The sequence below is a fragment of the Juglans microcarpa x Juglans regia genome, chromosome 2S (genome assembly GCF_004785595.1).
Source record: "Juglans microcarpa x Juglans regia isolate MS1-56 chromosome 2S, Jm3101_v1.0, whole genome shotgun sequence".
Classification (NCBI taxonomy): domain Eukaryota; kingdom Viridiplantae; phylum Streptophyta; class Magnoliopsida; order Fagales; family Juglandaceae; genus Juglans; species Juglans microcarpa x Juglans regia.
In genome coordinates this window covers 7,212,420-7,227,254 of record NC_054597.1, presented here as the reverse complement: position 1 = coordinate 7,227,254, position 14,835 = coordinate 7,212,420, and the positions used below count along the sequence as shown (strand labels likewise).

General features: G+C 34.3%; 2 protein-coding genes across 2 annotated transcripts; both read left to right on the top strand.

Moving 5' to 3' along the window:
- The first annotated feature begins 5,127 nt into the window (after nucleotides 1-5,127).
- On the top strand, nucleotides 5,128-8,247 carry LOC121251666 (actin-7). The gene is made up of 5 exons (XM_041150981.1): nucleotides 5,128-5,326; nucleotides 6,372-6,442; nucleotides 6,524-6,917; nucleotides 7,008-7,621; nucleotides 7,706-8,247. Exons 2-5 carry the CDS (start codon nucleotides 6,383-6,385, stop codon nucleotides 7,769-7,771), a joined length of 1,134 nt encoding a protein of 377 aa, XP_041006915.1. The 5' UTR covers nucleotides 5,128-5,326; nucleotides 6,372-6,382; the 3' UTR covers nucleotides 7,772-8,247.
- Nucleotides 8,248-11,588: 3,341 nt separating this feature from the next.
- LOC121252893 (cation/H(+) antiporter 15-like) lies at nucleotides 11,589-14,707 on the top strand. Its single transcript, XM_041152723.1, has 3 exons — nucleotides 11,589-12,138; nucleotides 12,290-13,285; nucleotides 13,369-14,707. Exons 1-3 carry the CDS (start codon nucleotides 11,920-11,922, stop codon nucleotides 14,644-14,646), a joined length of 2,493 nt encoding a protein of 830 aa, XP_041008657.1. The 5' UTR covers nucleotides 11,589-11,919; the 3' UTR covers nucleotides 14,647-14,707.
- Nucleotides 14,708-14,835: the final 128 nt, after the last annotated feature.

Sequence of the window (14,835 nt, the reverse complement as noted above, 5' to 3'; positions counted from 1 at the left end):
ATGCACGTGCGATTATACAACATTAATCTATCTTGTTTGGATTCAGAGATGAATTGAGATGGTTTTAGATGAGTTGAATAAAATATTGTTAAAATATTATTTTTAATATTGTTTTAAGATTTAAAAAAGTTGAATTATTTATTATATTTTGTACAAAATTTAAAAAACTTATAATGATGAGATAAAGTGAGTTTTGAATCTAAACAAGAATATTATTATCATCTTGATCATGAAGGCACTATATATGTAATTAATCTAATCTCCTAGAATTCAAGTCGTCCGGTACGAAATCTTTGGAACAATGCCATTTCAAGCAATCGCGAGTATATATATAGCCTACGCATGCAACCATGCATGCATATTATATATAGGTACGTACATATTGTAAGTAGTTTTATATATCAACGCCACTTAAGATGTCACCTTAACAAATGTAATGGAGGATGACAAAATCAAGCATGAAGAGAGCATGAGAATAACTATTATTATTATTATTATTATTATTATTATTATTATTATCATACGATCTTAAAGGAATAAATCAACAGTTATAGCGCCTAGTTTTTGTTACAAATCATACATTTTGATTCCCAAAAAAATTGAAAAGAAAAATCACACATGCGTTTTGATTTAGGCAGGCTAAGTTAAAACCCCTTAGTGGATCAATACTTGAGAGAACGAAGCCCTAGTAAATGAAAGGAACAGACCAAAAGCATGGGCTACTAGCGTATATGCCCAATAACCCTTCACATCATAAAATTGAAAGAGATTTTTCATATATCTTTATGTCAGATCGCTTTAGTTCTATTTTGTTTTGAAACGAGTTGAAATTAAAATTAAAAATTAAATAATATATTTTTAAAATATATTTTTTCAATATTATTATTTTTTTAAAATTTAAAAATTTTGAATTATTTATTTTATTTTGTGTGAGAATCTGAAAAAGTTGTAATGATTAAATTAAATTAGTTGTGAAGAGTTGTGAAAACAAACGAGACAGTCTAATAACATGTTACTATCTATTTTAAATAAAATAAATAAATAAAACTATTTAATAAAAAATATAAGGATTTTTTATCACTTCATATTATATTGATAAGTAAAATAAACAAAAAAAAATCATATTTTATAATAAATAAATATGAGTTATTTAATTTAATATAGAGATGGAGAAAAAGTGTAGCCAATTAACCCATGAAAGTAAACAATGGTTGTTTTTTTATTGTCTCGAATTCTGCTGTTTTTAATTTTCGAGTCTGTTGTGTACTTTACATCGGAAATTCACAGAAATATATTAAGCATTATAGTTGTGGGTTACAATCGTACTTGAGATAAAAATCTCAAAGGTCAAAATGCAAGCATGTTTTTCCAGGTCACTCCCTCCTAGAAGGCACGATTTCCTAGTTATTCCCTTTGTGTTGGACTGTTGCCTATTCTACTTTGAGTAACACTGTACCACCGAAAATTTGTCACGAATCTGTTCTTAAAAGTATATTTTATATTTTATTTATTTTTATATATTTTTTTAATCATTATAAGCATTTTTAAAAAAATAAAAATTTCATAATATTATTAAAAAATACTTTCTTAATTATTAAGAAAAAAAAAAACTTTTGGGACATTTTCAGGACTCAAATTCGATGAGTTTAACATTTCTGTTCTATTTTGAATTTTCTATAAGTAAATTGGGAAAAAAAAAAAATAGTACTAACAAGAAAAGCATAAAAAAATGCAGGAAAGTTGAGTAGCAGTGCCATAAAGAGAATTCGAGATTAGTGTATGAGACAAAGGAAACTCACTCAGTAATTAGTGATGGTCACAAATCTACTCCTAAAAGTGTATGCTTGCTTATATGATTTAGGTTGTCTTTTCAAATATTACTTCTTTATTATTTTCAAACAATTCCTTTTTATTTACAAACAGTTTATTATTATTTATAAATTATTTATTATTATTTATAAACTATTTTATTATTTTTTATATATGATTTAAGATATTCTTAACATCCATATAAAGCCAATCTTTATATCTATTAAATTGCAGACATTACTAATTTGACGAAGAAGAAGATCATGGAATAACATTCAGTAGCAAGTAAGCAGAGAATAATTCACCAAAAAAAAAGAAAAAAAAAAGGAAGAGAATGTAAAAAAATGAATAAAAAAATAGCTAATTTTACTGTATTTAACTTTTTTGTTCAAGTTGGTTGAGAATACTCAAGCCACATGCTCATCTACCCACACTGCTTATACTTTTACGCATGAAGTCATAATTCAATCGTACCTTAAAATTTACGTCTCTACTGTGTTTCTAAGTTCATTATATTCTTAAACCCATCATTGTTTAATCATATACTTTTTTTTTTTTTTTTCCTTCTGTATACCAACTGCCACTATTAAAGCAACGGGCAGTTAAGCATCAATGAGCAAGAAAACAATTGAAAACTTTGAAAAAAAGTTTAATATTAATATTAGATATAGTTATAAAGTTTGTAAGTTTTGTATATTTATTTCAAAAGGAAAAATGAGATTTACTATTAAAATTTTCTTTTAAGTGAATCTTAGATTTTTTCATTTTTTTTTTCTAAAAAAAAGTGTATAGAATTTGGAGACTTTGAAATTGCAAATATCATTCGTCAAAAATCTTATTTTTAAAGTTTTGTTATCTATCTTACTGCTTTTCTTTTTTATTTTCTTATTGTTAATTAAAATAAAAAATAATAATTCGTCCCTTAGATTTTTGTTTGTAGAAATTAAGTCTTCTCCTTCTATGAAGAGTGAAGTTGGACTGTCTCTTGGACGTTTATCTATAAAAAAATATCAACAATAGTAAAGATCAAACCAGTCACAAAAGGAAATAGTATACTAGTGAAACTCTAAATACATTATTTTGATTTATGATGTCATATTTGATGAGGACATCCCACAATGTATTTACTGATGAATGTAAGTTTCTTGATGAATGAATGTTGACCGTTTCCCTTAAAAAAAGAAAAAAAAAAAAAAAAAAAAAAGGTTTTATCATGATCTGCTAGCTATATACCCAGTTATGGTTTGCCACTAACGGTGCAATCTATGGCCGGAGAATCCAATCTTTTAGATCACCAAAACTATATAAATTATTAAGTCATTATTATTACACAAGTGCCCCTTCCTTGGTGACAATGTGCCCACAAAAAGATGACATTTCAAACCAATTTGCACAAACGTGATCAAATGATCTGGAATTTATTCAAATTACGTTTATTTAGATCATCATCTTCTTCTTCTTCTTCTTCTTTTTCTTTTTTTTTTTCTTCCTCCATGATCTCTCTTAAATACCCAGCAGATATTGGTTGCCAAAAGCCCTACCCAACCAACTGCCCTCCAACTTCATTGATATATCTAGGAAGACATGGTTGTACCTCACCACGTGTAAGCACATGCAAAAGCTTAAAAGGCAGAAGAGAGCTATATGTAATGTGCTCTATTGTCCATCAACTTTGTGATACAATGGCACAAACTCAATCAATCGTGAGCTTTAAAAACGTAAAGAATTTTGTATCTGGCACATTTCTATTCATGTTGGTACCATTTTCTCTTTTACCAAACAGGATTATTATACTTTGATCAGTTTTATTAATTAAGAATCCACCAAATTCTGTTGTCATAACTATTTTATAGGTTTTCTACTATATATTTAAATAGAAATAGATACAGCATGCTAATTCCCCAATGTTTAATATTAGAGTCCACATTACTTAAAAGATATATGGGATTTAATACTGAAAAATTCATATATTATATTAAACTTCTAGAATTTTAGGAAAGTAACGTTTACCTTAATTCTAATGAGATGGGAGTTTCATCCCGAGATGAGACAATAATCTTAGGTGGTGTTTGCTTTGAGATTAATTAAAATCCAACTTAGTATCATGAATGGAGGTTGGCTTGCATGAGACATTTGGCATGCTTGAGGACATTTTATTGGGTATCGACCAAACGACATACTAGGTGGATACAATATTTAAGTGAACAGGTAATATCAATTTAAATAATGAACGTGGAAGAAAATGTACAAAGAAATACCATGAGCTTCTGAACGCCTCCCTCCCACCGGTTGTAAAAATTTATTGTAAATAAATACTTGTAATCGTGAATTGTATAATTATCATATAATCGTTTTAAAAATAATAATAAAATATAAGATTTATATAAAAATATTTTAATAACAAATTTTATTTATTTAAAAATAATTATATATTATTTACGCACTTTATGATCGTGGGTATAATTAATCAAATTTATTACTAGTACTACCCTTCTGGCTTCTGCGTATTGTTTTGGAACGTGGGCAGGTGTGAAAATAAATAAATAAATGGATAAGTTGTAGTGTTATTTTGAAATTTGAAAATAGTATTTTCCTTTTTTTTTTTTTTTTTTTCTTTTTCTGGGGTTCAAAATTCAAGAGTCCCCCAGCCAACCCCAGCAGACCGTACCGCACGTCCCAATCTTGATCGATGTGGCAATGACCAAAGGGAAAGATCCAACGGCGAGAATCAAATGAAAATAGACCAAAAAATAAAAAAGGGTGAAAGAGAAAAAGAATAAAAATAAAAAAAAAACCAATCAAAATCCCGAGGCGAACATGGGAGGAGGTGAAAGCAGAAAAGGCTGTCATCCAGGTCATCCTATCTTTTCTCGTGGTGGAAATGATTCCACCACCTCTTCTCCTCCTCCTCTTATTTTTCGTTTTGTTTTTTCAATTTTTACAAAATTTCAATCCGAATTTAAAAAAAAAAGAAAAAGAAAAATAGACAGTTAAATTAGATTTTATACTGTCTGAAAGATTTATTTATGTATTTATTATTCTCTTTCTCTATATTTTAGTGCTTATTTATTTCCCTCGCTTTTTAATCAACTCCAATTCTATAAAACCTTGAATTTGAAAAATTAGATTTACAACAAATTTAGAAAACTGTAAACGCAATAGGACCACTTCCTTTACAAAATTTATGTCTTAAAATCGATATATATATAAAAAAAAAAGAGGCTTTGATTGATTAAAAAATAATAATAAATAAATAAATAAATAATATTCTTTCTAACCAATTTAAATTTGGTCTAAATTTCATTTGCATTTCAAATGCCACTCCCCCTTTCTCCCCACTAATATTTATACCCCCCCTTTTCTGCCCCCCCACTCTTATATTCTCCACCGTTTCTCCACGAAAGCCAGCGAGTGAGAAAGAGAGAGTGAGCCCAGCCTTCGTCTTTTGAGGTTGGCTTGGTCTTCTTCGTCCTCTAACGATCGCCTTCTTCGGATTTCCTTGTCTCTGTAATCTTAGGTGAGCTCCGATCCGAAACATTTTCTGTTTCCTCCTCCATTTTTTATTGTCAGATTTGTTGTTTAGCTTTTGCCTTTTCAGTTACAAGCTCTCGATCTGATTTTGACCGCGATTTCTTCGCATCCTGTTTGGTTTTGCATGAAAATTTTCGGCGTTTGTTATATTTTGCCGATAGATCGGTTTGATTATTTAAATTGAGTCAGATTGTGGTGGATGTGTGGCTGATCTAGGGTTACAGTGGCAGTTGTTTCATATTTTCTTGGTTATATAGCTGAGATCTACAAGTAGTGAACGCATTCCACTCCATTTTCCGATTTAAGTCGACATACATCGTCTTTATTTGACCATCTATTTCCTTCGATCGATGCATTGCCTTGAGTTTGTTGCCGGTTTCTGTAGTATTGCTCGGTTGGATTATCTGATCTGGTTTCTTCGTTTAGATCTGTGAGCTTCTTGCTCAACGAGATCAGCTTCATTCTGAATTTTCATCTTCTTTGCTATTAGTTATTGTTTATTCCTTTTAACTTCGCTTTCATACTGGACCAGAGTTTCGACCATTTTTGTTCAATATGGTTTAACTAAGATGGTTAGATCAACCGGTTGTTAATTATGTAAATCTTACACGCTAAATCCAGGAGGTTTGTAGAAAGAATGATAGGAAGATTGCATTCTTAACCAATGCAAGTGGCTTACTTTCCTTTTTAAGTGAAGTGAAAGAGAAATGCTTATAAAAAAACACGGACTGTTGTTATTATTTTCTTTCTTTTTTTCTTTTTCAGCAACTAATGATGGCGATTATAATAGTAGATGAAAGATTTCTGGCTTTGTGTTGAGTTTCTTGTATTTTGACCGATCCAAGATTTTATTCAGCGGATACAGTTAGATTGCTGATATATGTGTCATATCTGGTTGGAAATGAATTTTGGTTTGCAGTGGCAGATTTTATATTACCGATGAGTACAGCATGGTGGTAGTTAAGAGTAACTATAGATTGTCCTGTTATGTTACTTCATGTGATAAACGTTAGTGTATATGTTTCTTGTAGGCTTGTAAGAAATGGCCGATGCTGAGGATATTCAGCCCCTCGTGTGCGACAATGGAACTGGAATGGTGAAGGTTAGTCAATCTGGACCAAGTTCCATTCCTCTGTTGCTGATAATAATTTTGCTAGATTTTTAACTTATGCTTGGTATACAGGCTGGTTTTGCTGGTGATGATGCTCCCAGGGCAGTCTTCCCAAGTATTGTGGGCAGACCTCGACACACTGGTGTTATGGTTGGGATGGGCCAGAAAGATGCCTATGTTGGTGATGAAGCCCAATCAAAGAGGGGTATTCTGACCTTGAAATATCCTATTGAGCATGGTATTGTCAGTAATTGGGATGACATGGAAAAGATCTGGCATCACACATTCTATAATGAGCTTCGCGTTGCCCCTGAAGAGCATCCAGTTCTTCTCACTGAGGCTCCTCTTAACCCTAAGGCCAACAGAGAAAAGATGACTCAAATCATGTTTGAGACCTTCAATGTACCTGCTATGTATGTTGCCATCCAGGCCGTTCTCTCTCTGTATGCCAGTGGTCGTACAACTGGTTGGTATCCATCACTATCAATAGTAAGAGCTTAAGATGTCTCAGTATCATTTTGGTCTCTAACCCTTAATTGGTTTCTCAATGTCATAGGTATTGTACTGGATTCTGGTGATGGTGTGAGTCACACTGTGCCAATCTACGAAGGGTATGCCCTACCGCATGCCATCCTTCGTCTGGACCTTGCTGGTCGTGATCTAACTGATGCGTTGATGAAGATTCTCACTGAGAGAGGGTACATGTTCACCACCACTGCTGAACGGGAAATTGTCCGTGACATGAAGGAGAAGCTTGCATATGTTGCCCTTGACTACGAGCAAGAACTTGAGACTGCCAAGAGCAGCTCCTCTGTTGAGAAGAACTATGAGCTGCCTGATGGACAAGTCATCACAATTGGAGCTGAGAGATTCCGTTGCCCAGAAGTTCTCTTCCAGCCATCATTGATTGGTATGGAAGCTGCTGGAATCCACGAGACCACATACAACTCTATCATGAAGTGTGATGTGGATATTAGAAAGGATCTCTATGGAAATATCGTTCTCAGTGGTGGTTCAACCATGTTCCCTGGTATTGCTGACCGGATGAGTAAAGAGATCACTGCTCTTGCCCCAAGCAGCATGAAGATTAAGGTTGTGGCACCACCAGAGAGGAAGTACAGTGTCTGGATTGGAGGATCAATCCTTGCATCCCTCAGCACCTTCCAGCAGGTGATTGCCTGTTTGACCTTTGAGAAGTTCTTTTATGCATATTGTTTTGGCCCTGACTGACATTCTTGCTTTGCTTTGTGTTAGATGTGGATTTCCAAGGGTGAGTATGACGAGTCTGGTCCATCCATCGTCCACAGGAAGTGCTTCTAAGTTCTACAACAATGCTTTGAGGGTGAGTTTTATTTCCATTTAGTTGGCTTTTCGTGTCATGTGTCATGTGAACTCGATCCGGTTGATGTGGAGACATGTGGAGGTAGAATCACCAAAGGAGGGCATGATATTTTGATCTTGATGTACCTTAGCTTTTCATCTGCGCGTGAGAGGCTTCCTTTTGTAGTTGTCCTCTGGATGTGGTGGTCAGGTCCTCAAAGTCCCTCCTCGCCTTGCACTATCTGTGGTTCAACCATGTCCCTACAGTAGGATGTTTGTAGCTGGAGAGTGATTGTGTTGTTTTTCCCCCCTTCTATTTTCTTTTCTCCTTCCATTATTTGACGGTTTTTTTTTTTATTCCGTGGAACATTAATGTTAATAGCTATTGTATGAGAAAATTTTATGCTAGTGTCAGTTTGCGGTCATAAACTTTCCATTGAGAATTATATTTAATTACTGGCTTGAAAGCTTGTCAAGAATCTTTTGCTCTCTGCGCATTGGGTTTTCAAAGGATTTTTTGTTCTGTATGTTTTCATTGTCTGTCTATGCATTTCCGCCTCAAAAAGGCTGGGAAGTGAAACCTTATGCGGGCCTCTGCTTAATTTCCCTATATACGTATGTTCACACACACACAAACACATTAGAATCCTCGGAGGTATAAACGGTACTTGTTAAATTGAATGTAATTGATTGAAGGGCAATGTTACTCTGCCGTCCAGCTTTTACCGCTGGGTCCAGTCTGTTTTTTTTTTTTTCACATTTTTTTAATACATTTTTATTTTTTTTTTTAATAAAAAAAATATATCAGTATATTTAAAATTATTTCTTTAATCACTAAGAAAAAAATAATAATAATAAAAAAATAAAAAATGACCGGCGGTCAAAATAAGTAAGCAAATTAAGTGGATAAAGAAGCTTTTTCCTTTATTGAAAGCTGTGGGAGACTCAGAGAGGAACAAAAGTGTAGCTTATCCGGGTGCGGGGGAAACGACAGCTCAACTTATCAAGAAAAGAAACGAAACAAAAGCCAAAATATAGTATTCCCACGTGTATATTACTCGAGTATAATTGAATATGACAAATTATGGAATGAAAGGGCATTACTTTTTATTAAAAAATAAAAAAAAATAAAAAATTGTTTAGAAGTGTTAATAATTATTGTAACAGTAACTTAAAGGTCGGAATAAAAGGTGTCTGGAGTGATGATTAAAGTTAATAGATAGTTAAGCCGAATGGCTGAGCATTCTTGGGTGTGCGTCGGTTAGGATCTGGAGAATCCTAAGATCATAGATATGAAAGCTCTGAATTCGGACTCGGTTGGTTTTTTAAGTTGAGTTGAGATTAAAGTTAAAAAATTAAATAAAATATTATTAGAATATATATTTTAATATTATTTTTGTTTTAAAATTTAAAAAAATTAAATTATTTATTTTATTTTATATTAAAAGTTGAAAAAATTATAATAATTAGATGAGATAATATGATATGTTTCCTCAAAACAAACGTATTAAATAAAAGTGAGGATGGCCTTAAATTCGCTTTTTACAATTGGAAAAGGCAGGGGCGGTAAATTCCAAATAATTGCAAATTGCTTTCACTTTTTGTGAGTATATTCTTAGTATCGAGGTAAAAACTAAAAAGAGATGATTGTGGATCCTATCAGCTGTAGTTATCTATCCGACTGGAGAATGGGGAGCTATCATTGTCTAACAAATAATTCATAACGTTACTTTCAGATTGTCCAAGATTTTTAATTCAAATGCCTCAGTTTATAATTAAAAATATTTTTTTTATATATGATTAATAATAGAAACAATATTATTAATCTTATAAAAGTATTTGTAAAAATAAGCTTCAAAATAATGAATTATAAAGGGATCTTAGTCATGACGTACTTTTTATGATGCGGAATAATGTATACTAATTTGTTAGGGTCAATTATCTCAATTATTTTCATAATGCATTCGGTTACCAAGAGGCACTCAACACTCAAATAGGAGACAAATAAAATAAGTTGGAAAGAAAATCGATGTGGGTAATGCATCACTGATCTAATTAAAAAGAGGCAGTGAGTTGATTAAAATGAAAGTTGTAGATTGAAAATTAAAGGCTAAAAGTTAAGACATGACATTTATATCGATTTATAAATATAAATTTTATTTCACGATTCAATTATATATTTTGTATTTGTTTGACTTATTCTAATGCGCGCACTCACTAGTTTTTCTCCTTTCCAATAACAACAAATATATAGATTAATGTATGAACAAAAAAAATTTATAATAGGAAAATATTCTGTAATTCACAAAATTGAACACAAATTAAGGTCCAAACTTAAGGGTGGGAAACGAAGAAACATTCTCAATTTCTTCTCTGTCTCGTTAAAAGCCAAGATTTTTATTTACTCGGGGCTGAATATATATATTAATAATAAAGAGTATTATAAAGTTGAAATAAAAACTATAAAAAAAAAATTTAAAGAATTTCTATAATGTCAATTTAGTTCGTTTTAATACAAAGACAATTTACAAAATTTTAAGTTTTACTCCATTTTCTTGGAAACCATGCATTTATAAGTAGCTAGGGGAGATACTTTTGAAAGATTTTAGACTACATTTGGATGTTAAATTAAGTTGAGTTGAAATTGAAAATTGAATAAAATATTGTTAGAATATTATTTTTTTAATATTATTATTATTTTAGAATTTAAAAAAATTGAATTGTTGAAATTTAAAAATTTTGTAATAATTAGATAAGATAAATTAAGATGGATTTGGGATCCAAAACTTTAGACTTTTGAGGTCTTTCTTGAGCTAGAATTGAGACTTTATTAATATGTTAGTAAAAGAATTAGGGGCTCCAAAGTTTTCTGAAGAAAATTAATATTGTTCTTTCAGTATCTCAGTTATATTTTCTGCCCCTTCATTTGCTGAAAGCCATAAAAGGCATACTAGCTTTCTCACTTTCAAAGTTATTTACCGACTTTGTTGAGACCTTGCCTACTTTATTTTTATAGATGAGATAAGATGGATTGAGATAAAAATTAAAAATTAAATAAAATATTGTTAGAATATATTTTTTTAATATTATTTTTGTTTTGTAATTTGAAAAAGTTAAATTTTTATTATATTTTATGTAAAAATTTAAAATAATTGTAATGATTAAATAAAATGAGACGATATGAAATATAAAATGTTTTGTAAAAGTGAAAGAGACTAATTCTCTCGCTCTCTCCCTTTGAAAGTAGACACTTCAACCAGTAAGCGTAAATATGATCTGCGTATATCTCTTAATTTTGTTTTTAAATATTTAAAAAAAAAAATAATTTTACATACAATTGTGAAGTGCGTAAACGTCACGTAATTACTTTAAAAAAGAGTAGATTTTATTATTAAAAAATTAATTTTTTCATATAGATCTTATATTTTATTAATTTTTTTCAAAATAATTACGGAGAATTACGCAATTCACGTAAATATATTTTCTATATAAAAAAAAAAAAAAAATTAAGGAAAGCCGACAACGTCGTAATTGACTAGCTCCGTCTCTCTCTTCCTCGTACTTTCATTTGACATGTCTAATTTTTTTGGAAACTTTCTTATTTTCTTGGCTGTCATCATTTTAATAGATCTTAGGCTAGTGTTTGGATGGCACGTAAGGGGCTTTGAAATTGTTGACGTTTGAGACATATTCAACTGGTCTTTCCACTTTCAGTGGAGCTAAAGATAGTCATGCATGCTGCCTTCTAATCTGAAAATAGAAGCCTATCTGTTAACCACTGACCACAAAAGTGAGAGCTCCCCCCAAATGGGGCGGGCAACCACTAAAACTAATCTCAATCTAATTCCTCTCGTTGTCTCACTAAAGATCAAGAGCCAGATTAGTTCTATTCTCTGATCAGCTTTTGCAGATGAGAAAAGGTAAAAGATTTACGTGCATGAGAAGTTAATGATGATGATGATGGCTATCATGATTACTGCAATATTATCGAAGACAAATTGTTGAGTACTAGTACTACTGTATAAAATCAGAAAGTGTTAATTTATATATGTTTGGCAAAAAGAGGAGGCGCTTGCGTGAAAGTGGCAGTACTGTTGGTGATTGCAGCTTAATTTGAAGATCAAAGACGAGCACGGCAGGGAAGAAGAATGTCGCAATTAATGCCAACACTCAACAAAACAGACGATGCAATAGTCTGTTATGCACCGGCCATGATAACAACGAACGGTATATGGCAGGGAGATAACCCATTGGATTTCTCACTCCCCCTTTTCGTATTGCAGCTCACACTGGTCGTTGTTACCACTCGTGTTCTAGTTTTTCTCCTCAAACCCATTCGCCAACCTCGTGTAGTTTCTGAAATTCTGGTACGTACGTACGTTTACTACACCATCATCTTATTCCACATCTCTCTAATCTATTGATAATGTTGGCTAAGGTGCATACAGTTCCTAGTTTTCAGTTCAAGAAATAAAAAGAATGGTTAATCTGATATATATGTTCTATATGTGTATACAGGGAGGAGTGATATTGGGCCCGTCTGTGCTTGGTAGGAGCTCCCAATTTGCCAGCACAATATTTCCCCTCAGAAGCGTGATGGTGCTGGAGACAATGGCGAATGTGGGTCTCCTTTATTTTCTTTTCCTGGTAGGAGTAGAGATGGATATGACAGTACTCCGGCGCACAGGAAGAAAGGCCTTGGCTATTGCTGTTGCTGGTATGATTTTGCCTTTCTTTCTTGGCATTGCCTTCTCCTTCATTCTGAACCAAAAAGATGAAGGTATGTCGCAAGGCACTTTCATCCTCTTCCTTGGGGTTACCCTCTCTGTCACCGCATTCCCGGTGCTGGCTCGAGTTCTTGCAGAGCTCAAACTCATAAACACCGAGATTGGCCGGATTGCCTTGTCTTCTGCTCTTGTTAATGACATGTGTGCTTGGATTCTCTTAGCTTTAGCAATTGCCTTGGCCGAGAACCGATCTACTACTATGGCTTCGCTCTGGGTTATACTTTCAAGCGGGGCGTTCGTTGCGTTCTGCGTTTTTCTTGTCCGTCCTGCAGTCTCGTGGATAATTCGGAGAACCCCAGATGGAGAAAACTTCAGTGACTTTTACATATGTTTGATTTTGACGGGGGTAATGATCTCCGGCTTCATTACAGATGCCATCGGAACACATTCTGTTTTCGGAGCTTTCGTGTTTGGCTTGGTTATTCCAAACGGACCGCTAGGAACTGCTCTCATAGAAAAGCTTGAGGACTTTGTTTCGGGACTTTTGCTCCCTCTCTTCTTTGCCATTAGCGGGCTGAAGACTGATATATCGTCCATAAAGACAGTATCCACCTGGGGGTTGCTAGTACTCGTCATTGCTCTTGCCTGTCTTGGAAAAATTGCTGGAACTCTCGTTGTTTCGGCGTTCTACCAGATGCCCATGCGTGAAGGCATTACTCTTGGTTTGCTCATGAACACAAAAGGCCTTGTCGAAATGATTGTCCTCAATGTTGGCAAAGATCAGGAGGTAATGAAGAGGCTTGTAATTAAATAGCTTTATTATTCTCTAATATTTAAGCGCATGATTGCTGAAAACACAAATACATGCAGGTGTTAGATGATCAGGCATTTGCAATCATGGTGATCGTGGCAGTGATCATGACAGGAGTCATCACTCCCATTGTAACAATAATTTATAAGCCGGCAAGGAGGTTCATACCATACAAGCGGCGTACAATCCAGAAGTCGAAGACAGATGCAGAATTACGAGTGCTAACGTGCATCCACACCCCACGAAATGTCCCAACAATCATCAATCTCCTCGAAGCCTCTCACCCCACCAAGAGATCCCCCATATGCATCTACGTTCTCCACTTGGTCGAGCTCACTGGCCGCGCATCTGCCATGCTAATAGTACATAACTCCCGGAAATCTGGACGACCAGCACTCAACAGGACCCAAGCTCAGTCCGACCACATCATTCATGCATTCGAGAACTATGAGCAGCATGCTGGTTGTGTCTCTGTTCAACCCCTCACAGCCATTTCCCCTTACTCCACCATGCACGAGGACATTTGTCATTTGGCAGAAGATAAACGAGTCGCCTTCATAATCATCCCTTTCCATAAACAACAAACCGTTGACGGCGGAATGGAAACAACAAATCCCGCCTTTCGAATGGTGAACCAGAATGTGCTAGCAAATGCGCCTTGCTCCGTTGGGGTTCTCGTTGACAGAGGCCTGAACGGCTCCGCACGCTTGTCTGCAAACCAGGTCTCTCACCAAATAGCTGTGCTGTTCTTTGGCGGACCAGATGACAGAGAAGCACTGTCCTATGCATGGAGGATGTCCGAGCATCCGGGAATTAACCTGACAGTAATGCGGTTCATTCCTAGCGAGGATGCAAATGAACTAATTGGGATTGGTTTCAATGACCCTGGGATGTTAACAGTGGAAACCGAGGATGAAAGAGAGAAGAAACAAGACGAAGAGCTTATAAACGATTTCAGGATGAAAAACATGAATGATGAATCCATTGTCTACATAGAGAAAGTGGTGAACAATGGGGAGGAGACTGTGGCGCTGATAAGGTCGATGGACAACGCGCATGATCTGTTCATAGTTGGGAGAGGACAAGGAATGGTATCGCCCCTCACGGCGGGGTTAACCGACTGGAGTGAATGCCCGGAACTGGGTGCAATAGGGGATTTGCTTGCTTCAGCAGACTTCGCAGCCACTGTATCAGTATTGGTAGTGCAACAGTATATTGGGATGGGGCCGCAAGGGGAGGCGCTTGGGACGCCTGATAGCGGAGGTCAGCAGAATCAGCAATTCAACAACATCCTGCACATGAATCGGCAGCAACGTGGTTATGATATTAGCCCATAGACACTTGCCGGTCAGAAGCTGCATTTGGTGCCTGATCAATAACTCCTAGCTAGAAAAAAAATCCAGGAGAAAAAAGGGGAGGAGAATCACAACTTGGAGTACAACTTTTTGGTTTTTTTTTTTTTTTTTTTTTTTTTTTTTCAAGCATGAATCAACATTAGATTTTGGGTTCATGCTTCCGTTTAATTA

Coding starts and splice junctions, on each gene's coding strand:
- LOC121251666 (XM_041150981.1), top strand. CDS start 6,383: ATGGCCGATGCTGAGGATATTCAGCCCCTCGTGTGCGACAATGGAACT. Junction 6,443..6,523: donor ATGGAACTGGAATGGTGAAG/GTTAGTCAATCT, acceptor CTTGGTATACAG/GCTGGTTTTGCTGGTGATGA. Junction 7,622..7,705: donor CCCTCAGCACCTTCCAGCAG/GTGATTGCCTGT, acceptor GCTTTGTGTTAG/ATGTGGATTTCCAAGGGTGA.
- LOC121252893 (XM_041152723.1), top strand. CDS start 11,920: ATGTCGCAATTAATGCCAACACTCAACAAAACAGACGATGCAATAGTC. Junction 12,139..12,289: donor GTGTAGTTTCTGAAATTCTG/GTACGTACGTAC, acceptor ATGTGTATACAG/GGAGGAGTGATATTGGGCCC. Junction 13,286..13,368: donor ATGTTGGCAAAGATCAGGAG/GTAATGAAGAGG, acceptor AAATACATGCAG/GTGTTAGATGATCAGGCATT.